The 26,946-nt window shown below is 43.8% G+C and overlaps 1 protein-coding gene across 4 annotated transcripts in view; it reads left to right on the forward strand.

Moving 5' to 3' along the window:
* Positions 1–26,439, forward strand: part of tle5 (TLE family member 5, transcriptional modulator) — a 46,189-nt gene extending 19,750 nt beyond the window's left edge. The window contains exons 3-8 of one of the 4 annotated variants that reach the window (XM_058074326.1): positions 1,839–1,902; positions 8,451–8,495; positions 14,301–14,363; positions 14,925–14,999; positions 25,151–25,274; positions 25,380–26,438. In XM_058074326.1, coding sequence (XP_057930309.1) covers positions 1,839–1,902; positions 8,451–8,495; positions 14,301–14,363; positions 14,925–14,999; positions 25,151–25,274; positions 25,380–25,507 — 499 coding nt within the window. In that variant the 3' untranslated portion in view covers positions 25,508–26,438. Of the gene's footprint in view, positions 1–1,838; positions 1,903–8,450; positions 8,496–14,300; positions 14,364–14,924; positions 15,000–16,845; positions 18,897–25,150 lie in introns of those variants that run through there. The other 3 variants (XM_058074325.1, XM_058074327.1, XM_058074328.1) reach the window with 3 other exon arrangements.
* Positions 26,440–26,946: the final 507 nt, after the last annotated feature.

Here is a 26,946-nt window from a genome sequence, read left to right on the forward strand (position 1 = left end):
TCTTGCAGGGTCTGGATGCACAACTAGGCTGTGAATACCTGACTTTGAGGATTCACCCTCAGCTGGGGAGGTTCAGCCCGTGAGATGGAGTAGTTAGGTAGGGAGGTGTGCCTGCTTCATACACAAGGAGCGGGGTCTTCCACAACCTCGGTACCAAGGGTTTAAACACATCCTTCGGTCACGATACGCAGCTCATGACCATAGGTGAGAGTGGGAACGTAGATGAGAGCTTTGCCTTCTGGCTCAGCTCCCTCTTCACATGACGGTTCGGTACAGCGACCGCATTACCGCAGATGCTGTGCCGATCCTTCTGTCGACCTCAAACTCCAACCTTCGCTCACTTGTGAACAAGACCACAAGATACTTTAACTCCTCCACCCTCCCAACCCAGTGGGAGCAAACCACCCTTTTCCCCAATGAGAATCACAGTCTCGGATTTGCAAACCGCCCCAGTAAATGCTGATGGTCACAGTCTGATGAGGCCATCAGGACCTCATCGTCTGCTAACAGCAGAGATAAGATCCTAAGACCCCCAAACCGGGCTGCTTTTGACGCCTTGGCTGCACCTACAAATTCTGTCCATAAAAATGTTCAAGAGAATGGGTGACAGAAAGGGCAGCAGGACCAGTGCCATCAGAAATTCATGTTATCGGTATGCTAAATATGCTAAATAAAGAATACAGTCGATGGACATAAATGTTACTCAGTATTTCTAGTCACAAAAAATTAACATTGCAAAACAACTCAAATAGACTTCCTTTGTTCACATTATACATAATTTAAAGGTCCCTCACATTAAATATGTTAAATATATTATTTGTAGTCATCTTCTACATTGTTCCATTGATAAAAGCAAACGAGAAATGGGCAAAAAAGACATTTATAGTTGATGGCTAACTTGCTCTTGCTGTTGACACCATGGTTGTACTATCGCTCAGGTAAACAAACATGGCGGCGTACCCGGCAGAGGATGTTAACAGTAATGGAGCTTGAGCTGCACATGGTGTATTCTTCTGCTAAAAAAGCGCTGCAGGCCACCGCGTATCAACATGCTACGATGACCAAAGGGCGTACGCTCTGACATGCAGATTAGCAAAATGCCAAAAGTGAAGCTAACTGTGAGTAATCTGACAGTACAATCTGTGTGACGATGACACAGCTCCTACGCAGCCCCAGCTCTAATGGAGCCTTTCCTTCCTGACAGAAATGTGCACACCCCATCAGAGATTGTAGACGTGCAGCCTGATGTGAACCTATCTTTACATCATCCCTTCCCCACATCAGATCATACCCTGTCAGACCACTGTGTCGGAACCAGCTCCTTCCATCAACAGATTTTCTTTACACCTTTCCTTCTACCTCCTGTCTTTTCCACTTTACCAACTGCCTGACTTGTTGACGCGTCCTCCTTTGTCCTGTCACCTCGTGTGTCATCAGCGCTGACGTGATTATAGCTAATGGCTGTCGCTGGGAAGCGGCTCACCGGGGACGCTCAGGCGCTATTTTTAGATTGATTTATGTGGTTTTACTCCAGGAAGCAGACATTCTCACATAGCATGTGAGCAGAGTTCACATGGACCTTGACCTGCACGCGTCAGCGGGCATCATGGAGATGTGGAGATGTTACCGCTCCATGTTGGTGCTGATGCTGAAGGTCAGGATGAGGACAGTAATGATGATGAAGATGGCAAGGCTGACAAGGGAGGCGGTGCTGATGGTAATGAAGGCAGAGGCGGTGCTGACGCTGCCAAAAGTGGAAGTAGTGATGTTGACTGAGGTGACCGATGCAGCAATGCTCTGCTTGTGTCTCACTCCCTTCCTCTTCCTTTCTTCTCCAGCCTCAAGCTCGAGTGTGACAAGTTGGCCAGTGAGAAGTCAGAGATGCAACGTCACTACATCATGGTGAGTCACGCTGCCCTCAATCCAACTATCCAGCCATCTGGGTCCAATGGTCAAGGGCAGGGGCCGGCAACCCAAAATGTTGAAAGAGCCACCATATTGGACAAAAAAACAAAAAACAAATATGTCTGGAGCCGCAAAAAATCAAAAGCTTTACATAAGCCTTATAATGAAGGCAACACATGCGCCATGTATCTATATTAGCTATATTAGCCTACTATCAAAATGACTACAAATACATAATGAGCCTTCATAATCAAATGTTTATTTTCTGTTTATAATCTGTCATCCATCCATCCATACTTCTATCATCTGTCATCCATCCATCCATCATTTGTCATCCATCCATCCATCCATCATTTGTCATCCATCCATCCATACTTCCATCCATAATCTGTCATCCATCCATCCATACTTCCATAATCTGTCATCCATCCATCCATACTTCCATCCATAATCTGTCATCCATCCATCCATACTTCCAGCCATCCATCCATACTTCCATCATCTGTCATCCATCCATCCAAACTTCCATAATCTGTCATCCATCCATCCATACTTCTATAATCTGTCATCCATCCATCCATCATTTGTCATCCATCCATACTTCCATCCATAATCTGTCATCCATCCATCCATACTTCCAGCCATCCATCCATACTTCCATCATCTGTCATCCATCCATACTTCCAGCCATACATCTATCATCCATCCCTCCATCATGCATCCATCCATCCATCCATCATGCATTAATCCATGCATGCATCCATCCATCCACTCATCCATCCATCATGCATCATCCATCCATCCATGCATGCGTGCATCCATCCAGTCATCCATCCATCCACTCATCCATCATGCATCCATTCATCCATCATGCATCCATCCATCCCTCCATCATCTAGCCATCATGCATCCATCCATCCCTCCATCATCCATCCACCATTCATCCATCCATCATGCATCCACCTATGCATCCATCCACTCATCCAGCCATCATCAAGGCATCCATCCATTCATCCATCCACTCATCCATCCATCCATCATGCATTCATGTTGTATGTAGGTAGGTAGAGTAACTGGTGTCATCCATGGTATTTAGGTGCATAGCAAATACTATAGATGTGACAAAGAGAGTAAGTAGTGAAAGAGACAAACATAAGACTAATCCTATGTGGTGGAATGTTCAAATAATACTTCCAGAATCACGTGCATCATTTTTAGCAAGTATTTCTACTTCTTTATCATTGCTTGATCCTACAAGCTAATCACTTGAAATCACACAAACACCTCCCTTCGACCCCCCCCCCCCCCTTTTTTTTTTGCTTTTATCCTGCCCTACATCTTCTTTTCCCTCTCCTCACATACATGTATACACACACACACACACACGGCTCGGGGCTAATCTCATTGTATCTGGCAATGTAGCCTTCTGATGTTTCGCCTCTAATTGATCCTCTGACTAGCTTTAATCTCATCTAATCTGTGCCGCCAACACACGCACGCACACACACACACACACACACACACACTCACACACACCTCCTCTTGGTCTGCACAGACTCAGCTTGATGGCAGCTCCATACAGTAAACACACACAGGCAGTGAAAGGCTAAGTGGTGTACAGTCATTTCATTGGTAACAGACCCAACTGTGATGAGTGAATTTCCTCCAAGCAGGATAGAAAACCTGTTTGTGACCTTCTAAATACACGTTTTAACATTACTAGAGCCCTCTAGACATGAAATAACACCCCTATGGTCACCTTTACACTCCTATTAGCCAATATAGTAGACGTAATCAGAGACAATAGGACATTCATATCTTCATTCATTCACCCCCTGGACTGGTGGCCAGCCAATCACAGGGCACCTATAGACAAACAACCTTTCCCACCCACATTCATACCTATGGACATTTGGAGTGGCCAATGAAGCTAACATGTTTTTGGAATGTGGGAGGAAACCGGAGTACCCGGAGAAAACCCACACATGCACAGGGAGAACATGCAAACTCCACACAGAGATGGCCGAGGGTGTAATTGAACTTGGGTGTCCTAGCTGTGAAGCCTGCGTGCTAACCACTCTCACGCCGTGGGAGTTTGGCCGTGGCTGAATTACACCCCTGTCAGGATGGCTGTCAATGAGTCAGCATTTTTATTTCAAATGGACACAGGACGATGGCTGTGTTCGAAACCGCATATTAACTACTACATACTTCCATGCCCATAATATCCACAATCCATGCTGCATACCCAAAATTTAAGCTAGCCGAAGTGAGCAATGCACTTTCGGTTATTTTCACAAAATAAAACACCCCCTTACTTTTCTCATACAAAAAAAAAACCATAGTGATAAATCACTGCTTTTACTTTGAAAACAAGAAGCGAACCAACTCGCAACATATCCTGCTTGACACCGCCGTTTGGTCCATGCTGCTGCTCAGTGTTGAGCCAATGTTTTGGGGTTTTTTCGCGATGACGTCACGTTGCGTTGCATCCTGGGTAATTTAAGTGTGAGTAGTAAGCTGATGATACATACTGAACATTTCTGGCGAATGCAGTATGCATCCGGGAACTTCTCGCATACTCAAAAATCGCATACTGCCAGTGTAGACACACTGCATACTTAAAGAGTTCGTATGAGTAGCACGTAAATATGCGGTTTCGAACACAGCCACTGTCCTCCAGGCTCTAAACACCAACAATTCAACACATCCTAGATATCGTACTTACTAAAAGATGGCTCTAACCCAGCAGGCAGGACATTACTGCCCTCTATAGGCCACGCTATCAACAACACACTACACTAACATTACTGGCACCTAGTGCCCAGTGCAGAATAGTACATACAGTATATTTCAATACCTCTTCTTTTTCTTTATATAACCATTTTGACAACGCTTACAATACCAAAGTATATATTGTAATATTTTAATACGCCCCATCCCACATTGTATTTATACGTTGTCACATTCACAGCAGTCTTAAAACGGCCACTAGGTGGCAGTAGGGCATTTGGGTGTGGATCAGAGATGGAAGATCTGAGGAGGTGTAGGTGAGAGAGCGTGGAGGAGTGCAGCGTGCAGAAGGTTACATATTGGAGGGACATTTTAACGCATGCACACGTGCGCACGGACATGCACGCACATAGCTCAGCTCCACATCGTAAATAGTTGATGGTGTTATGCTGGTAAATACATCGTTAGCAAGCCTTTTTGATGTTGTTTATGTTGCTATTTGAGCTGTCACAAAAGCCAAATATTTGTGTCCGAATGGAAGTCCTGCTTGAAATGTATCCTTTCACAATAAGATGCTTTTCTCCCTGAACTGATATTTTACTTACCTCTGACTTACCTACCTACGTATGTACTACGGCTGATTACTAAAGAACACAAAAAAGTGGTGTGGTTGTATGTTTTGTGTGGGTGTAGCCCGGGAACAGGATATCTAAAATGGCCGCTACTGAGGAAATGGCTGGGATTGAATGAGTTAAAATGAGTTTAAAGTTATTTTTTCTTCGGCTTTAGCGTCCTTTGGCGCTTATTGGCCAATTTAGTTTTCAAGTCTATGACACACACACACACACACATGCACACTCACACTCCTCTAATAGGATATCAGGTTCCCCCTCACCCCTACACTCCCCCAGTCAGCAGCACCTCCATTTCCCAAGCGCTGTAATTACTTTAGGGAGCTTCCACATGGGTGTGTGTGTGTGTGTCTGAGGTTGTGATTGTGTCTGTGTAAGACTGACCCAGAGGTAAGGAAATGTGTGTGGGCGGTGAGTGTTTGTGTGTTGTTTATTCGGCAGTGCCAGTCCCTCGTACAGATAGATAGCAGTGTGGGTGATTAACTGGCTTGATGCCTCGGGGTGGGCCCTCTCATTAACACTGAACACACACACAAAGATGACCCGAGCTGTTAATCTTCACTGTGTGTCCTTTGTGGCTGACGTCCTGTTTGCCGTGAGCTCATCTTCATGATCCACTTCCATCAAGTTAGCTGCTCCAGCCGTAACTACGGTGGCCAAGAAGTGAAGACATGTAGCACTGTCACCATAACACATTTCACTGGATGATAACTGGCCACAAACAATGATTATTTCATGAACGTAATATAATGTATACAGTATGGTATAATAATACCAGTATATCGTCTCAAACACAAGCAATAATTTCTGCTTTTCAATCAGTGTGATGTTTGTTGTTGTGATGTGATGAATGTGAACAGTGATAGATAGTGGCTCACTTGCATAAATAGGTCTGTGTGGATGACAGTGTTTTCCCTTGATGAGGTGTAATGATTTGTGGTAGCTCCGTTCTCCGACATCCTTCTTGGGGTTTATTTCCTGTGCACCACTGGAATAGCATACTTGGTCATGAGAATGTTTAAAATGGGTCTAACTGACTCGAACATCTGTGTACACTGCCCAGATCATATAATGGATTCCTATTTACACTCCATTAATAATTTTGGCAAGCAGTGTGTGAGGACCTATCTTTGGCACTTGGGACCTTCTCCATTCCTTCCTCATCTGTATTGTGCTTGTTGGGCAATCTTTCTACAATCAACGTAGAAACAAATCACACCAAGTCCTCATCGCGGCATTAGGCATCACCAAGAAAACATTCTCATTAATTGGAAATCAAAAAAGAAATTGAACATAGTCCTTTGCAAAAATCTAGAATAGAATTCCAATCTATATGGCCACCAATAATTCATTTGTTAACCTGACTCTCGAAGGGCTGAGGGTGTCTGTATCCGCTCCTGGGGTTCCTCTGGCTTGGTCTTGGTCTAGGGGATGGGTGGGCAGATGCCGGGTGTCCCTGACCCTGCTTGCTGGGCTGCCCCCCTGGTGGTTCTGGGGGTTTGGTGGGGGTTGTCTGGATCCGGGATGGGGCGTGGGTGGAGTGGTCGTTCTGGGGGCGGTGCGGGCCGGCCGTTGGGGTGCCGGGCGTCTGCATACATATATATTCTTTCATTCATTTTCTACCACTCACGAGGGTTGCGGGGGGTGCTGGAGCCTATCCCAGCTCTTTTCAGGCGAGAGGTGGGGTACACCCTGGACTGGTGGCCAGCCAATCACAGGGCACATTTAGACAAACAACCATTCACACTCACATTCATACCTTTGTATGAGGAATTTGGAGTCGTCAATTAACCTAGCGTGTTTTTGGAATGCCGGAGTCCTCGGAGAAAACTCACGCATGAGGAGAACATGCAAACTCCACACAGCGATGGCCAAGGGTGGTACATAATTATTATGATCAATATATGATCATTATTATTCACTTTTTGTGTCTGCAGGGGTGTGGCTCTTCTTGTGGGCTCTGCTGTGTGGTGCATGTGTCTCTGGCCCTCCCTGGCACTTTTGGCTCGCGTGCCTTTGGGGTGTGGTCGTGCTCTGTTCCATGCGGGTCCAGGACTGGTCACAGGCCCCACCCGGCCCATCATGGCAACCAGTCCTGCAGCCCATGGCTTGCTCCGGACGGTGCTGTGCTGGCTTGCCCTGCTCGGTTGGTCGGTATTGCGGGGTGGCCGTGCGGGGCCTCTGTCCTCCCTGCTGCATTGCACCACCTCACATACATGTAGGACCTTGGAGGGTGGCCCCAGCAGGACCCCGAGGAAGGACCCCAATTGGATCTGGCGGGGGTGAGGGTTTTCCTTGCGGCTGCTTTGTTGCACTCAGCATTCCTCTGTCTCAGTCACCCTTCAATTTTAACCGCACTGTAGACACTAAGATCTTGGGGGGGTCTGGGCAGGCATGGCACCCACCATAGCTCAGCTGTCGTCCACTTTGAATGACCTCATATTGTACATACACACACATACACCACACATACACAGCCCTTTGGAGCAGACCTATTTTTAATTGCACAATATACACAATACCATTTCATGACACACACAGGTGTGGCTGGGATGGAGAGCCCTCTGCCTACCCCACCATTGGCCCGCTGGCTACTGGGGCGTAGCAGCTCGCTCGGTGTGGCCTGGGCTGCGGGATGATTTGGTCTGGTTTGCCTAGCCTTCCTCTGGGTCCTGCTGGGACCAGCTGATGCTGGGGATTGCTCTGGGGGGCGCAGTTGTGGTGCTTTCCTTGGACTGTCGTTGGTCGTGGGCACTTCTGTGCCCTGGGGGGGGGGAGGGTGTTCGGCAGTCTCCGGGCAGTGGGGTCCATGCTGCTGGTGGCCTGAATTCCGTGGCGGTGGCTTGGGGTTGCTGTACTGTGGTGTCTATGTCGTTATTGGTGTGTATCTCGTTATTGGTGTCTATGTCATTATTAGTGTGTCATTATTGGTGTGTATGTCGTTATTGGTGTCTGTCGTTATTGGTGTCTGTCGTTATTGGTGTGTATGTTGTATGCCAACTGTGAGAGGACATTTAAAGGACCTCTGATGGGCCAAATGAGAATCAGTGGGCTTCATTCGGCTTTTGATTTATGAGTTACTGTTAGGCTGATTTGGTTGTTTTTGTATGCATTGTTGCTTCCTTTGAGGAAAGACATCTTCAATGATCAAAACGTCTTTGTCTTTTGTCTTTTTTGTAGTACTATGAGATGTCCTACGGCCTCAATATTGAGATGCACAAACAGGTGAGTAGTGGTGAACTCTTCTGTCAACATGATATTGTGTATACTGTACGTCTTGTCCTGTGATACAATAACACACACTCTTCAACATGCAGGAGGTCCCTGGCCTTAGGACAAGTTCTAATCCCGCCTTGGGTTTTAGCTTTAAAAAATGCCACGGTTACATGAGGAGTTTTTCATCTTTCTGAATGGAATCTTTCCGAATGACTCCAAAAACAGTGGTATACGTACATGGAAAGGAATATTCCAATCTCTGGTCTCAATGCGCCGCTATAATCAAACGGAATAGTCAATGGGCATGCCCAGTAAAACGTAAACATCAACATCACATGATTTATCAAAGATGGAGGACAAAAGTTTGTTTATCACAGTTGTTGAGACAGTCGCTATGCTTTTTTTAAAGTCACAAAGTGAAACCCATGCACTCCTGCCAAAAATGACAGCGAGGAAGAGGCGAAGAGGACGTGGGATTCATTAATTAGAGGTTTGTGTTGGGTTTGTCTGTGCTGCCCGTGAAACCACAGAGTACCCCAAAGCTGGGGATGAAAGATTGGTGGGAGCCAAAAACAAACTTTCCGCAGCAGTCCAGTGCTGATTGCTCCATTTCCTCCATTTTTAAGGAGAGGAACGTCTCTATCTGCGTGTTACGTCATGTACATGATACCTCAATTGGTTTAGGGGAAGAAATATTGAGTATATGTCCATTCGAATTGGCACTTTTCTTTCGGAATGAGGTGTATACAAAGGTTAAATTCTCTCTGTTTGAGCAAATGAACCAAACGCAAGCGGAATATTTGTAACTTCCCCTGAGCTCACTGGTAAACAAACAGTCACTTGACGGGGACGGACGTTGTACCAGATGCTCTGCAATGAACATCTGGCCTTCTTACCTCCAGGGGTGCACTAACTACCCTTCCATCTACATGCTAGAAGTTGATCTAAAATGTTATTGCTTATAAGGTTGGGGTTAGAGGGCTAGGGGATGCATCTCTAATGTGGAGGATACCTTTAATGATGACTATGGGCACGTGAAGGACATATCAGATACAGTAAATACAAAGATGAAATACTACAATGAAATCTTACAAAACAGACACCAAGGCCTTTCATTGTTGTGGTTGGCCTGCATACTAGAAAGGGTGTTGCAAGGAAGGGAGAGACGGGCATACTGGGGGGGGGTGACTGTCCACAGTAAGAGCACTACACTGCTTAGTTATCACTGTCCGTTTCATAGCAGCACCTCTCTCCTTCATGATGGTGGTGGTGTTAGACCCGTTTCCAGGCAGTGATGATGACCGTTTCTTCCGTTTCTGCACTGTGATTGCTCATGTCTCGTTTCACTTCACTTTTCACTTTCACTTTCATCATCAGAAGAGTCTGCCTTACACTCTGGAGACATCATGAAGGGAAGTAAAAAGAGGAAAAATTATGTTTTCCTTCCTGAGTGTAGTCCTTCCTCCAGGCGGACGTACTGTAATCACTTCTTACCTGTCGTTCAAACCAACAAGAAACTGCAGACCCACAGCTGCTCCCATCAGTTTTGCCGTGCCTGCATCGACCTTCTTAGCATATCTACATGTGTTGCTTACTAAATATCAACATGGAAGAGTTGCATCATATTATTTTTCACAGCGTGGGTCTCACTGGAGGGAAAGATTTGGGCACTACGGCTTATTTGAAAGAGGAGACCAGAGGAATGGGGACATGGAGGTTGGGCACTCGAACATTAGTTGGTTCGGTCCAAGCGGGGGGAGTAATTTCTGCTCTTGTCTGCAGAACACATACATGAGTGTGCTCTCGTACATTCGACATCTGTGTGTGCTCATGATGGTTTCTTTTCTTCCCGTGTTGAACCAGGGCTATGGTGCAAGCATGGGTGTGTACATTGTAGATATTTGTGTGTCTTTGTGTGCCGCATGAGCATGTGCGGACGCGCTGCTTCCATTAGAGAGTTGAAATGGAAGTGGAAGTGTGGAAACGGGTGTCGAGGAGCATTCATGTCCAGGCCCATTGTGTGATAGCGACCCCCCACCACCACCACCACCACCCTCCCCCACATTGTGCTGCTCACCTCCTGTCTCCACTCAGATTTTAATACCTTGGGCATCTGTTCATCATCGCAGGTAGAATGTGAATGTGGTGAGCATGGACAAGTCATCCCAAATACAAAGATACTTTATTCACCTCCAAGATGGCGCACAGCCAAGGTATGAGATGTCACCTAAATGTAAAAAGAAGTTAACTGCTGTACACTGCTAGCCGCATTAAGTTACGTAGCAGAGGAAGTAGAGAGGAGGCGACCAACGCTCTTCTTGTCATCTTTGGTGCTGCTCAACAGCTGGACGACACAAGTGTAGTCAGACATGAACACCTGTGATAATGATAATACACGTACTGTGATATATAATACACCGATTCTGAATGATAAAACACCTTCTCTGTATGATAATACACCTACTCGTAAGATAATACACCTACTCTGAATGATAAAACACTGACTCGTAAGATAATACACCTACTCTGTATAATAATACACCTACTATGAATGGTAATACACCTTCTCTGTATGATAAAACACCTACTCGTAAGGTAATACACCTACTCTGTATAATAATACACCTATTATGAATGATAATACACCTACTCTGTATGATAATACACCTACTGTAAATGATAACACACCTACACTGTATGATAAAACACCTACTCGTAAGATAATACACCTACTCTGTATAATAATACACTTACTATGAATGATAATACACCTACTAGGAATGATAACACACCTCTCTGTATGATAATACACCTACTCTGTATGATAATACACATATTCTGTATAATAATACACCTACTATGAATGATAATATACCTAGTCTATGATACCTACTGTAAATGATAATACACCTACTCTGTATGATAAAACACCTACTCTGTATGATGATATGCCTCCTCTGTATGATAATACACCTACTGTGAATGATAATACCCTTACTCTGAATGATAATACACCTACTATGTAAGGATAATACACCTACTCTGAATGATAATACACCGACTATGAATGATAATACTCCTACCATGAACAATAATACACCTACTACGTAAGGATAATACACCGACTCTCTATGATAATACATTTACTTTGAATGATAATACACTCACTCTCTATGATAATACACAGACTATGAATGATAATACTCCTACTATGAACAATAATACACCTACTATGTATGATAATACACCTACTATGAATGATAATACACTTACTCTGAATGATAATAACCATACTCTCTATGATTATACACCTACTATGAATGATACACCTACTATGAATGGTAATACACCTATTTTGAATGATAATAGACTTACTATGAATGATACACCTACTATGAATGGTATTACACTTACTCTGAATGATAATATACCTACTATGAATGATAATATACCTACTCTGAATGGTAATACACCTATTTTGAATGATAATAGACTTACTCTGAATGACAATAACCCCACTCCCTATGATAATACACTTACTATGAATGATAATATACCTACTATGAATGGTAATACACTTACTCTGAATAATAATATACCTACTATGAATGGTAATACACTTACTCTGAATGATAATATATGTACCTACTATGAATGATAATATACCTACTATGCATGGTAATACACTTACACTGAATGATAATGTATCTACTATGAATGGTAATACAAAACATCCCCCGAAATAAAATGGTTAACATGGCATGGCCCGGCTGCGTGTGTGTACCCCCACACAGATCCCCCCCCCCATTTGCATACTAACAGTGATTGGATGTTCAGGATGGGATGAGGGGAGGGAGGAGCCATGAGTTGATCTGTCTTGTCCTTTTTCTGGTGGACTTTTCACTTCGAAAATGTTGATTACGGGGGAGGGGCCAAGCTACTCATTTAGGGGGCATTGGGTGAAATTACTGCTCGGTGGGGTGCGCCACCCTGCGCCACCTTGCACTGCGCCACGAAATTAGCTATGGTAGCTATGGTACATGAGTTCTATGGACGATATTGATTGGTGGTATATGAGTTCTACGGACGATATTGATTGGTGGTATATGAGTTATACGGACGATATTGATTGGTGGTATATGAGTTCTACGGACGATATTGATTGGTGGTATATGAGTTATACGGACGATATTGATTGGTGGTATATGAGTTATACGGACGATATTGATTGGTGGTATATGAGTTATACGGACGATATTGATTGGTGGTATATGAGTTCTACAAACGATATTGATTGGTGGTATATAAGTTATACGGACGATATTGATTGGTGGTATATGAGTTCTACGGACGATATTGATTGGTGGTATATGAGTTATACGGACGATATTGATTGGTGGTATATGAGTTCTACAGACGATATTGATTGGTGGTATATAAGTTATATGGACGATATTGATTGGTGGTATATGAGTTCTACGGACGATATTGATTGGTGGTATATGAGTTATACGGACGATATTGATTGGTGGTATATGAGTTATACGGATGATATTGATTGGTGGTATATGAGTTCTACAGACGATTAGTGGTATATGAGTTATATGGTTTATTATTATTATATAGTTCTATGGTTATTGATTGGTGGTTTCAGTAAAGTGTTTCTTATGGTCTATTCATGGGATTTGTGTAAAATATATTCCCAGGCTTAACCTTTAAATCCCTGTAGGAAGAATACATGCTCTTAGGTATTCCGGCCACGCTCTCATTGGTATGGAAAACATCAGGTATGACCTTCTCAAAGCCACCAACACCCCACACACATACAGGCGCTAATGGTGACCAATCCCGATCTTTCTCACATGCAGGTCTATTATCACATTTGGTGGTAATCAGCCAATGCGTCCAAGATATGCAAATGAGGGGTAATTGTGTTGGAGCGTAAATTGGAGGCGAAATGAGGGGCGAGCGGCACGCCTAGCATTTATTATGCATGCAGAGCACAGCATCAAGCGCTCTGCTCCTCTGTCTGCTCATCATCATCATCATCATCATCATCATCATCACACATGCTGGGAAATGTTGAAAGCGTCTCTGAGGGACTCGCTGCATGCGTGCAAATATTCCACTGTTCCTGCAGCATTTATGTTTTCTGTCTTATGTTGTAAGCTTTTATCTGCACTCTCGTCTTCTTTGGAAGACGTCTGGCAGGAGGAACATGCATGTCAGGAAATCCCACCATCGCATATTTAAAAGCATATGCTGCTTTCAAATTCTTTCTGGACTGCCACAATTACAATCAAAACTCAATTTTCAAAAGCCCCTGTGTTTTTATGATTCTTTTTTTTTTTTTACAAAATGACCTTCTAACTTTTTTAACACTTTTTAACATTGTTAGAGATATCTGGCCATGAAATAACACCCCTATAGTCACCTTTACACTCCTCCTACCCAATGTAGTAGACATACAAATAGAAAATAGGACATATAAGCCATTGAAATCCTATTTATGACCTTCAAATATGCCAAATGTGAAATAACACCTCTATAGTCACATTTACACTATCCAATGTAGTCGACATAATAAGTGAAAATCAGACATATAATCCATTGAAAAGCTGTTTATCACATTGAAATATGCTTTTTTAACATGATTAGAGCCGTCTAGACATGAAATAACACCCCTATAGCCACATTTACACTCCTCCTATCCAATCTAGTTGATATAATAAGAGAAAATAAGTCATTGAAAACCTGTTTATGACCTTTAAATATGATTTTTAACATGATTACTAATTCTCTTTTCCTCCACAGGCTGAGATCGTGAAGAGATTAAATGGAATCTGTGCACAAGTCCTCCCATACCTGTCCCAGGAGGTACACACACACACACACACACACAGTGCCACCAAGATGCCACCAACACCCCCCCCATCTGCCCCCCAGCCCCATCCCTTACCTGCAATGAGATCACACTTCATGGCCTGTTGCTCCACACTGACCCCTCTTGGCTCAGCATCCCAACCACCTCCTGTCCTTCAGCATCACAACCTCTCTCTTCCTTGCAACATCCTCCCTTATTCTGTCTGTGTGTCCTCCTCCTACACCACCCTCACCACCACCTCTCATTTCCGTCCTCTGTGTGTGTTTGTGTAATAAATGCTTGTGTGATTCAGACAAGCCGGTGCTCTTATCTTTCCACCAGGGGGTCCACCTCCACCCATTATGGCACACCTGCCCCCACCATCCATCCAGCCATGACACACAAGGCTTTCACACACTGTGTGTGTGGGGGGGGGGGGGGGGTGTATGTGTGAACAGTTGAATGGCCGCAGGGTCGTCAGGTCTGTGTTTGGACATTGATATTGATCTAACCTCTCCTCCCCCCATTTATGTCTGCCTTTCATTGACCCCGCCCCCACCCGTCACCATCTGCAGCACCAGCAGCAGGTCCTGGCAGCCATTGAGAGGGCCAAGCAGGTCACCCCCCCAGAGATGAACTCCATCATCAGGGTACGATCTTTATAGTCTGCTTCTTACTCAACATGTCATTATCATCACCTTTCCTCATGTGCATGGTACATTCACTCATTCATTCACTCATCCATTCATTCACTCATTCATTCACTTATTCACTCACTCATTCACTCACTCTTTCATTCACTCATCCATTCATTCACTCATTCATTCACTTATTCACTCACTCATTCACTCACTCTTTCATTCACTCATTCATTCACTCATTCATTCACTCATTCATTCACTCATTCATTCACTCATCCATTCATTCACTCATTCATTCACTTATTCACTCACTCATTCACTCACTCTTTCATTCACTCACTCTTTCATTCACTCATTCATTCATTCACTCATTCATTCACTCACTCTTTCATTCACTCATCCATTCATTCACTCATTCATTCACTCATTCATTCACTCACTCTTTCATTCACTCATCCATTCATTCACTCATTCATTCACTCATTCATTCACTCATTCATTCACTCATTCATTCACTCATGCATTCACTTATTCACTCACTCTTTCATTCACTCATTCATTCACTCATTCATTCACTCATTCACTCTCTTGTTCATTCACTCATCCATTCACTCACTCACTCGTTCACTCACTTTCACTCACTCATTCATTCACTCATTCTTTCACTCATTCACTCTCTTGTTCATTCACTCATCCATTCACTCACTCACTCATTCACTCACTTTCACTCACTCATTCATTCACTCACTCAATGACTCATCCATTCACTCACTTTCACTCACTCATTCATTCACTCACTCAATGACTCATCCATTCACTCACTTTCACTCACTCATTCATTCACTCATCCATTCATTCACTCACTCATTCACTCACTTTCACTCACTCATTCATTCACTCATTTATTCACTAACTCATTCACTCATTCACTCATTCAATTATTCACTCACTCATTCACTCATTCACTCACTTATTCACTCATTCACTCTCTTGTTCATTCACTCATCCATTCATTCACTTACTCATTCACCCACTCTATGACTCATCCATTCACTAACTCATTCACTCACTCATTCACTCACTCATTCACTCACTCATTCACTCACTCATTCACTCATTCATTCACTCATCCATTCATTCATTTCCGTTATCCATTCAGTCAGTAAGTTACTACTCATTAAGTCATGCATAGAGTACATGTATACGTACATATAGAGTACATGTACATGTATATATAGAGTACACGTACATATAGAGTACATGTATACGTACATATAGAGTACATGTACATATAGAGTACACGTACATATACTAGAGTACATATGCATGTACATATTAAGTACACGTATATATAGAGTACATGTACATATAGAGTACATGTACACGTACATATAGAGTACACGTACATATAGAGTACATGTATACGTACATATAGAGTACATGTACATATAGAGTACATGTACATATTGAGTACATGTACATATTGAGTACATGTACATATAGAGTGCATGTACACGTACTTATAAAGTACATGTACATATAGAGTACATGTACATATAGAGTACATGTACATGTAGAGTGCCAGTCAATCAATGATGAATAAAAGATGGTGGACTTGGATGCATGATTGACACACGGCTGGATGGATAAACGGTATATGGATATGCATCAACATAGCCGGATCATCTTTCATTCCTAAGATCACGTCCATTGATCTGATTGGAAGTCAGCTTTTTGTTGGACCTCCATCTCCTCGAAGCGTTCCATCAGGACTTAGAAAAGTACATCCAGAGTATGACTGCTACTGGAGGATGATACGCAGGCGTGGTCTGACTGGAGGTTGTGTTCCATGCAGCAGCAGCTTCAGGCCCACCAGCTGTCCCAGCTCCAGGGCCTGGCCCTCCCCATGACCCCCCTGCCGCTGGGCCTGAGCCAGCCGAGCCTCCCCGCCGTCACCACCTCCTCCGGCCTCTTCTCCCTCTCCTCCCTGCTGGCCTCCCAAGCGCAGCTGGCCAAGGAAGAGAAAGCGTCGCGTGACGGCGCCGACAGCCACCGCGAGGACGACGGAGACAAGTCTGATTAGGCGTCATTGGAAGCTCTTGTTTTGATGTCCTGGTCTTGCCAGAGCTCCAAGATATCACCTGACTTGAAACAATCTCTTCCTGGGAGGACTTAGCTTCTTCCTCGCATCCTTTCTCTTTTTATACTGAATGTTTTCTCTCTTTTGATGACCAAGCTTCACCTTGTGTATTCCACTCTCCTCCTCTCGCCTCTCTGCTACCTACTCGGACGTCTGCTCGTGCTGCATTCCACGCCGCTTGGCAGTAGGAAATCTCCCACTTGGAAGCGGCCATGTTGAAAGTCAACCAAACCACATTTGGCTCTCTGCAACACTGGCATGGAAACAGGAGCTCAGAACATTCAGACAACCCTTTTTATGCCTGATTGATTCAGAAGCGTTGGGAAACGTCGTCGACACTGCCACCCCATTGGTCAACCCCCACCACCCCCACCCCCTCCTGCCCCCACACACATAGTTATTGATAAAAAATGAATAATAATGAATATTGCATAATAAAATATATAGAAATGAATTATAAGAATAAACAACATTACATAAAAAAAGATTGAAAATTTACAATATTGCATAATACAAATATAGAGATATCTTTTCTATATATTTTTATGTAGAAAGGAATTATGTAAAATTATATACATTGAAAAATGCAAACAAAATTATACTAAATATAGAAATTAATTATCTAAGTTATTAATTTCTATATATTATATAGAAATATAGCAATTAATTTGTATATGTTTTATTATGCAATATATTAATTTCTATAGATAATTTATCAATTTTTATTATGCTATATTTATTTTAAAATGTTTTTGGGACAAACAAATAAATATTGCACAATAAAAATAAATACATAGCCTTCTCCTGTCAACATCATCTAATGAGTGCAACAACTCCTCCCACCAGTTGATGATGATATCCACCTGCCAAATAATCCATTCCAGTGCTGTTAGAAAGCCAAAACACAGCAAAGCCCCGACGCTGTAGGGCAGCATGAGCGCCCCCGCGAGTGGAAGTGCCCCGTGTGAGTGCGCCGCCATTTCCTGCTTCCCACTGGAGCATTTCCACCTCAAATCTGGAGACATCTTTACACCCAAAGCTGCTTTCACACAACCCTTTCCCCGCCTTTTGAGGAAACGCCTGTGTGAAAGGGGCCGCCACAACGCTGTCTGATTGCCACGTGGACAAATGCCAGATTGTTCCCCAGTTTTCACTGGAAGAAGCACCTTAGTACAATATACAGGAAAGGGTTGTTGTGCGTGCTGGCCAGCAGAGGGCAGCAAAGAAAAGCTTGGAACGATGACATCTTGGATTCCCGGCCAGTGTGGATGTTGATCTCCTCCCCCGTCCACGTGGCACCAGTGCATGCATGGTCTGCAGCAAGAGTCTCTTTTTCTTCTCGGCAGCGGTTTCTTTTCCTGGCAGGAATGTTATTCTGTGTGGATGTGAGTTAGGGAATGCCAAACAGGATGTCTTTGTTGTAGCTGGAGGTTCTATACGGTACACACACTAGAGCTTTGTCCATATCAATGCATCCTCTTCTGGAGCGTTCTTGTGCTGTCGCAATGTAAAGCTCTTTCTTTTCTCGTTTTCTAAATACTTTGTGTATAATGTACAACCTGGAAGTGAAATTGTTTTGTGTCTGCATTGAAACAAGTTATTAAAAAAAGCAAACTATGAGAAGTACAAACAGACATTTTATGTGAAATATGTTCTGCAGTGAAGACGAAGGACTTCTGGTGCCTTACGAATAAAGTCAATCAAGTCACACACACAACGTCCTTCACTGCTTTTCTTTCCCACGATAAAAACCCAACCTGTTTGCTTCTCAAAACAGCAGCACCCACGACTCGGATGCTGGAAGGTCTTGGAGTCTTTCAGCGATTGTCTTTTGGGTGTTCCAGGTGACCGTCTTGTGGTCCTCCACGTTTAAGAGATGAACTCCTGCGTCCTACTCAGGTTCTCGCTGACTCCTCCCAGCAGGACTCTGTCATCATACTTACAACATGATGAAACGACACGCCATTAATGAGCATCTTATCGTAATAAAATGATCCATGAACATGAAAGCAAATTAAAATAGAAGGCCAAGGATAATCTATTGTGAATATCGCATATGCAACATCATTTAGTTGTGAAATAAAGAAACTTTTTTAAAATAAAAAATGAATCAAAAACAAATAATAATAAAATAAAGTAAAAACAAAACAACAAATTACATTTGGAAAGCAGGAAGTGAACAAATGTAACAGTTACTGATTGTAAAAGTACCAGATGGAGGGGTAGGATTTAATAAGCTTTGTTTCTACCTACTCCTTTTGGACATGTGGAACTGTGAACTGATTATGTGATACATTCAATTGTAATCTGATGCATGTTCAAATGAAATTAAACCACTGCCATTACCATTATTGACACGTGATTTATTTTGCTGGGCAAATTTGCATCATGTGAAATAGTAAGAAGTGTATTTTTAAACTTTAATGACAAAATATTGCACAGAAATATATGTATAAAATGTCCAACATGAAATAATTCAGAATAGGTAAATATTACATGTAAATATAGAATAGCCATCCATTCCATCCATCCATTTTCTACCGCTTAGCCTCACTAGGGCGGGGGAATACAGGAGCCTATCCCAACTGTCTTTGGGGGTGAGGCGGTGTACACCCTGGACTGGTGGCCAGCCAATCACAGGGCACATATAGACAAACAACCATTCACACTCACATTTATACCTATGGACAATTTGGAGTGGCCAATTAACCTAGCATGTTTTTGGAATGTGGGAGGAAACCGAAGTACCCGGAGAAAACCCACGCATGCACGGGGAGAACATGCAAACTCCACACAGAGATGCCCGAGGGGAGATTCCATACATTTGATATGTAGTCTTACCAGAGGTGCATGTAGTTCCACTCACATCCGCTAGGAGAAGCTGTTGCTCCACCTGCCGCAAGTAAAGGTAAACTGATGAAAACTACAGTATTCTTAAAGGGACATCTTGGTGGGGGGGCCGACATCATCGACCACTAAACATTACCCGCTACCTCTACATGACATCCACGCTTACCTACCTTTCCTTTTTGATGGCAGCTGACAAGGGAAAGGTCCTGATTAATCATGATTAACTTTTTTACGTCTTGATTGACCCCTCCTCAGCCCTTTCATCCAGCCAAACTTTAACATCAAAACTATAGCCAGGACTCCTGTTTGGAGTCAGATACAGTCTGCAGCCACAAGGCAAGCTGGGTAGCTTTTAGTCTTGGTTGCAAAACCCGCTGACGGAGACGCCAGGTAAGTAAACACGGAGAGACGTCCACATGCTCTTTAGAACCAATATTTTATCGCTGGCCACAGGACTACCCAGCATGCACTGTGGCTGAGGTTCCAAGCTATGTTTAGCGCCGCCGTTGCAGCAGTTGATGATTTATGTGATACCTGCTGTGGATGTGTTATTTCCTTGCAGCGTGAGGAAGGATGTTCGATGCTCACCTTGAGCAGACGTACGCGGACGGCCCACAAGGACATCCTGGTTGCTACCAAACCAAAAATGCTAGGATGAGATCATTTCAGCCTCTGAACCGTGTGTGTGTGTGTGTGCACGTGTGTGTGCACGTGTGTGTGTGTGTCGTCCTCAGCTGGAGCAGGAGTGAGTGTTGACACAGCTCGTCTAATACGGATGCTCCCAGAAATGCATCATGGGAAAGCGTCTCTTGGCCTGCTTTTCTAATCTCCCAGCCTGTGCTGTGTACATATCCCCACAGCACCCTGTGTGTGTGTGTGTGTGTGTGTGTGTCTGTGTGTGTGTGTGTGTCCAACAGAAAAAGGAAGATGTACAAGTTCTGTTTTAGTTGCTGCTTAGCAGGAAAGCGTTGAGCCCCCCCTTTTTCCTGGCCCTTTGGGGCCTTCTGGGTCTCCTCTCTGTGGTTCAGGCACTGAGGCGTCCCTAACTCCACGTTCTACCTAGACACCTCAACTGACACCTAGACCTCTCGTGGATATCCACATGGACCCCTTATTACGGGTGTCCTGGTCCCCTGGGTCCCTTGATGATCTCCTGGTGCCTTTGGTGGGTGTGCTAGTACCCTTGACGAGAACCTGGACCCTTTGGTTTGTATTCTGGTCCCCTTGGTGGTTTTCCTAGTACCCTTGATGGTGTCCGAGTCACCTTGATTGGCACCTGGACGCTGTAGTGGGTATTCTGGTCCCCTTGGTTGGTTTGCTAGTCCCCTTGATGGTGTCCGAGTCACCTTGATTGGCACCTGGACCCTTTAGGGGGTATTCTGGTCCCCTTGGTTGGTTTCCTAGTCACCTTGACAGGCACCTGTACACTTTAGTGGGTATTCTGGTGCCCATGGTGGGTTTGCTAGTCCCCTTGATGGTGTCCTAGTCACCATGAAAGGGACCTGGACCCTTTAGTGGGTATTCTGGTCCCCTGGTTGGTTTCCTAGTCACCTTGATGGTGTCCCAGTAACCTTGACAGGCACCTGGACCCCTTAGTGGGTATTCTGGTCCACTTGGTTGGTTTCCTTGTCCCCTTGATGGTGTCCTAGTCACCTCGATTGGCACCTGGACCTTTTAGTGGGCATTCTGGTCCCCTTGGTTGGTTTCCTAGTCCCCTTGATGGTGTCCGAGTCACCTTGATTGGCACCTGGACCCTTTAGTGGGTATTCTGGTCCCCTTGGTTGGTTTCCTTGTCCCCTTTATGCTGTCCTAGTCACCTTCACAGGCACCTGTACCCTTTAGTGGGTATTCTGGTCCCGTGGTTGGTTTCCTAGTCACCTTGATGATGTCCCAGTAACCTTGACAGGCACCTGTACCCTTTAGTGGGTATTCTGGTCCCCTTGGTTGGTTTCCTTGTCCCTTTGATGGTGTCCTAGTCACCTTGACAGGCACCTGTACACTTTAGTGGGTATTCTGGTGCCCATGGTGGGTTTGCTAGTCCCCTTGATGGTGTCCTAGTCACCATGAAAGGGACCTGGACCCTTTAGTGGGTATTCTGGTCCCCTTGGTTGGTTTCCTAGTCCCCTCGATGGTGTCCGAGTCACCTTGATTGGCACCTGGACCCTTTAGGGGGTATTCTGGTCCCCTTGGTTGGTTTCCTACTCCCCTTGATGGTGTCCGAGACACCTCGATGGGCACCTGGACCCTTTAGGGGGTATTCTGGTCTCTTGGTTGGTTTCCTACTCCCCTTGATGGTGTCCGAGTCACCTTGACAGGCACCTGTACACTTTAGTGGGTATTCTGGTGCCCATGGTGGGTTTGCTAGTCCCCTTGATGGTGTCCTAGTCACCATGAAAGGGACCTGGACCCTTTAGTGGGTATTCTGGTCCCCTTGGTTGGTTTCCTAGTCACCTTGATGGTGTCCCAGTAACCTTGACAGGCACCTGGACCCCTTAGTGGGTATTCTGGTCCCCTTGGTTGGTTTCCTAGTCACCTTGATTGGTACCTGGACCCTTTAGTGGGCATTCTGGTCCCCTTGGTTGGTTTCCTAGTCCCCTTGATGGTGTCCGAGTCACCTCGATTGGCACCTGGACCCTTTAGTGGGCATTCTGGTCCCCTTGGTTGGTTTCCTAGTCCCCTTGATGGTGTCCTTGTCACCATGAAAGGGACCTGGACCCTTTAGTGGGTATTCTGGTCCCCTTGGTTGGTTTCCTTGTCCCCTTTATGGTGTCCTAGTCACCTTGACAGGCACCTGTACCCTTTAGTGGGTATTCTGGTCCCCTTGGTTGGTTTCCTAGTCCCCTTGATGGTGTCCTAATCACCTTGACAGACACCTGGACCCTTTAATGGGTAGTCTGGTCCCCTTGGTTGGTTTCCTACGAACATTTTTGTTCGCCTGTGCAGTTGCTGCTGTGTGTGTAGCAGCTACTTCTCTGCAGCAGCAGGAAACAGAGACAGATGAGAAACAGTCTCCTCTCTCTCTCTCTCGCTCTCTCTCGCTCTCTCTCGCTCTCTCTCTCTCTCTCTCTCTCTCTCTCTCTCTCGCTCTCTCTCTCTCACACACACACACACATTAATTCCATGTGTCCTCTCCTCAACTGACCTTCCCTCTTTCCTCTTTTCCCTCCTTCCTTCCCTGGAGTCTCACTAGCCTTCCCCGTACCCTGAAATCTATCTTGTAGATATGATATTTATGTTACGTGCTCATTATTGCAGTATGTGTACAGCATATCATATCGGGCAGTATACGAGTATTTGCACAAGTATTGTTATTGTACTATGTATTACATCATATTATTTAAAAAGACATTCGACTTTACAGTAAGGTACATAAAATGACAAACTTACCGAACCCTAACCACAACTCATTAGTTCATCATTAGTTCCTCAGTAACTACTGTACTAATTAACCAAATACGTATTATTTATAATACTGTGTATTGTGCATGTACAATATTAGTGGGTGGGTAATACTCCATATTCAAATATTTGCACTGTAATACATCACATATAGAATAATACATACTGAAGTATTTACATGATGCTGTATGCCTGTTAGCACAGTTTGTCTGTATATGCCCTGTATATGCCATAAAAATTGTTATCATTTCATATTCCAGGTATTCCTCAAAAAACATATTTTTGATATCATGCCATTCACATTTTTAACTTACCTTTTATACATTTTAAGAAATGTTTGTTTTTGTGTTACTACCCCAACCTTCCAAAAGTGGGTCAACAATGACCGGGCAGGTTGTTTTTTTGAAATATCTTTGTAATGAAAAACTGTTATCATTTCATATTCCAGGTATTCCTCAAAAAACATATTTTTGATATCATGCTATTCACATTTTTAACTTACCTTTATGCAACACACAATGGATCCTCACATTTTCTATTGTTGTACGGGTTTTTTTTTTTCAAAGATGTAAAAAAGTGAAAAATGAAGATGTTTCTAACATGATATCATTCTTGTGTGGTCCTAAATATAATACTAGATAGTATCATACAAGTGATTATTCCTAACCAAAATGGCAAAATAGGCATAAAAACGCATTCTAGATTCTAGTATAGGTCATTTTTGACCCACTTATGGAAGAGTGTAGGGTCCAGTCACTCGTGCATCTAAGGGTTAAGGAGCCTGAGTTTGTCTGAGGGTGGGTGGGTGGGTAGGTAGGTAGAGGTAGGTAGGTATAGGTAGGTATAGGTAGGTATAGGTAGGTAGGTAGGTATAGGTAGGTATAGGTAGGTAGGTAGGTATAGGTAGGTATAGGTAGGTAGGTAGGTATAGGTAGGTAGGTAGGTATAGGTAGGTATAGGTAGGTAGGTAGGTAGGTATAGGTAGGTAGGTATAGGTAGGTAGGTATAGGTAGGTAGGTAGGTATAGGTAAGTAGGTATAGGTAGGTAGGTATAGGTAGGTAGGTAGGTAGGTAGGTAGGTAGATAGGTCGGTATAGGTAGGTAGGTAGGTAGGTAGGTAGGTATAGGTAGGTATAGGTAGGTATAGGTAGGTATAGGTAGGTATAGGTAGGTAGGTAGGTAGGTATAGGTAGGTAGGTAGATAGGTAGGTATAGGTAGGTAGGTATAGGTAGGTAGGTAGGCAGGTACTTTATTCATCCCCAAGGGGAATTTTGCAAAGTGATGAACTGTTTTGCCAAATGATCTTGGAGTTTGGAGAAATGAGCCAGACCAGTGGAGAAGTGTAATGGGGTAAGAATCCATCGTCCAGGGTCGAACTTTACTCTATTTACGTGTGTGACTATAGACTTATTCTTTTAAGGGCTTTATTCTTTCATTGGACGTAAACGGACACCAACATGTGACAAAAGCCTTCTTAGCATGCAAATGTGAATTGTTTTGAACGGCCATTAATGAGTGATGAGTCTTCCTTTGCCTGTTGACGTTTGATTCCAAAGCAAACATGTCTTCCTGGTTAAAAGGAGTACAAAAGTCAATTTGTTCTGAGTCATTCAAAGTATCAGGCGTGTTTTTATGTCCATGTTTTACTACGAATCAGCCTATTTTTTATACTAAATACTAAAATAGCAGGTTGGAGAAATCAGCCTTTGGGGTCAATGAAAGGCTTCACTTACCCCGTCGTTTTTTACCAACTAATTGATTTTCTCCCAGCTGATTGCAGGCGACTTATCACATGCCAGACAAAAGCAGCCGATAAGCAGAGCTCAGCACAGGACACATGAAGGAAGGATGATGGTGTCGGCAGGCAACATGAGGTCTCTGGAACCTTGGAGAGGTTGGATGAAATGTTTTACGGTGAAAGTTTGGTGTCACATCCACGGAATCAAGCACTGTCCTGTGCAGATGTGGAGGTGCAAGATGGATCTTGGTATGTTGACAGTTCACAAGTTCACCAGCAGGCCGGGTCCGGTCCTGCCGTGTCCATCAAGGAGACCTCCGGCCTCCTTGTCGGTGCCGAGGCGACCTGCTGGGCCGTGGAATCGCTTTCATCACGATCCTCATCACTAATTCACAAGCCAACCAACCTTCATCCATCAGCGGCCGCTCAAGTATGAAAACACCTCTGGCTAAAACTCTGCTCTTGTGACACCTCCTCCTCCTTCTCCTGCTCCCCCTCCTCACATCATCCTTCTGCTTTCTATCTTCTAACATAAGCTAGCATCTTTATTTCTTCCGAGAAGTCCTCAGCCTACCTTTTTCTTGTCTTGTCTTTCTTGTCCCCTTCTTGTTCGCTTTTCTCATCTTTTTTCTTCTTGCTTTTTATCTTAACTGGAAACGCTGATAATATTATTATGATGAGAGACATTATTAGAGACCTGTAGACATGAAATAACACCCCTATTGTCATTGTTTACATGACATTGTGCAGCTCTTATGCTGCAGGGAGTCAAGATGACTGCTAGCTAGCGAGCCAACCAGTTAGCCTCAAAGGTTAAGAAGCCAGAAACGTACCACTTCCACACAGAATGGGAGGGGAACTTTTTTTTCTCATGGCCACTTTCCCATGACTTCATGCAGCGTTAAGTGTTAATGTCATGTAAGCTAATGTCTCCATGTTTTGGGACATTACTGCCACCTAGTGACCACTTGTATTTACATATGTTATGAATAATGATAGACCATAGTCTACCACCAAACAGCATCGTATATTCAATCTGTACTACTACTACTACTACTACTACTACTACTAGGTTAATTGGCCACTCCAAATTGTCCATAGGTATGGATGTGAGTGTGAATGGTTGTTTGTCTATATGTGCCCTGTGATTGGCTGGCCACCAGTCCAGGGTGTACCACGTTTCTCGCCCAAAGACAGCTGGGATAGGCTCCTGCACCCCGTGACCCTCATGAGGATAAGCGGTAGAAAATGAATGAATGTATTACTTTATTCACATAAATGTATGACTTGTAAATGTACAACTTGTACGATTTTTTTCCACAAACGTATGACTTTAATGACAGAAATGTACAAGCCTTTTCAACTTTTTTTCTTGTAAATGTACAACTTTATTCTTGTCAATTTACTACTTTTTTTCTTGTAAATTTTCGACTTTTTTCACATAAAAGTTTGGTTTTATTCTCGTAAGTCCTATCTAGTCTCTTAGCATATTTTCCTGTCAATGCTAACATTTGTGACAAATAGATTTCAAAAATCAGAGCAACACAATCGCAGTGGATGTCTTTGCTTGTCTGCTGCAACTCTTTCATTCCGTATTATCAACACTCACACACACACACGAGAGGTGTGTGTGTGTGTGTGTGTGTGTGTGTGTGTGTGTGTGTGTGTGTGTTGGCATCAGTGCAGATGGAGGATGTCAGTGGTGAAAAATTCATGATGCCGTGTTTAGAGACTCCTGAGGGGATATGCTGGCCTGTGTGAGCACAAACACACACACACACACACACACACACACACGCATGCATGTTTCCAGCATTATTTCCCCTCA

Source organism: Doryrhamphus excisus, chromosome 5 (genome assembly GCF_030265055.1).
Source record: "Doryrhamphus excisus isolate RoL2022-K1 chromosome 5, RoL_Dexc_1.0, whole genome shotgun sequence".
In the NCBI taxonomy this organism is placed as follows: Eukaryota; Metazoa; Chordata; class Actinopteri; order Syngnathiformes; family Syngnathidae; genus Doryrhamphus; species Doryrhamphus excisus.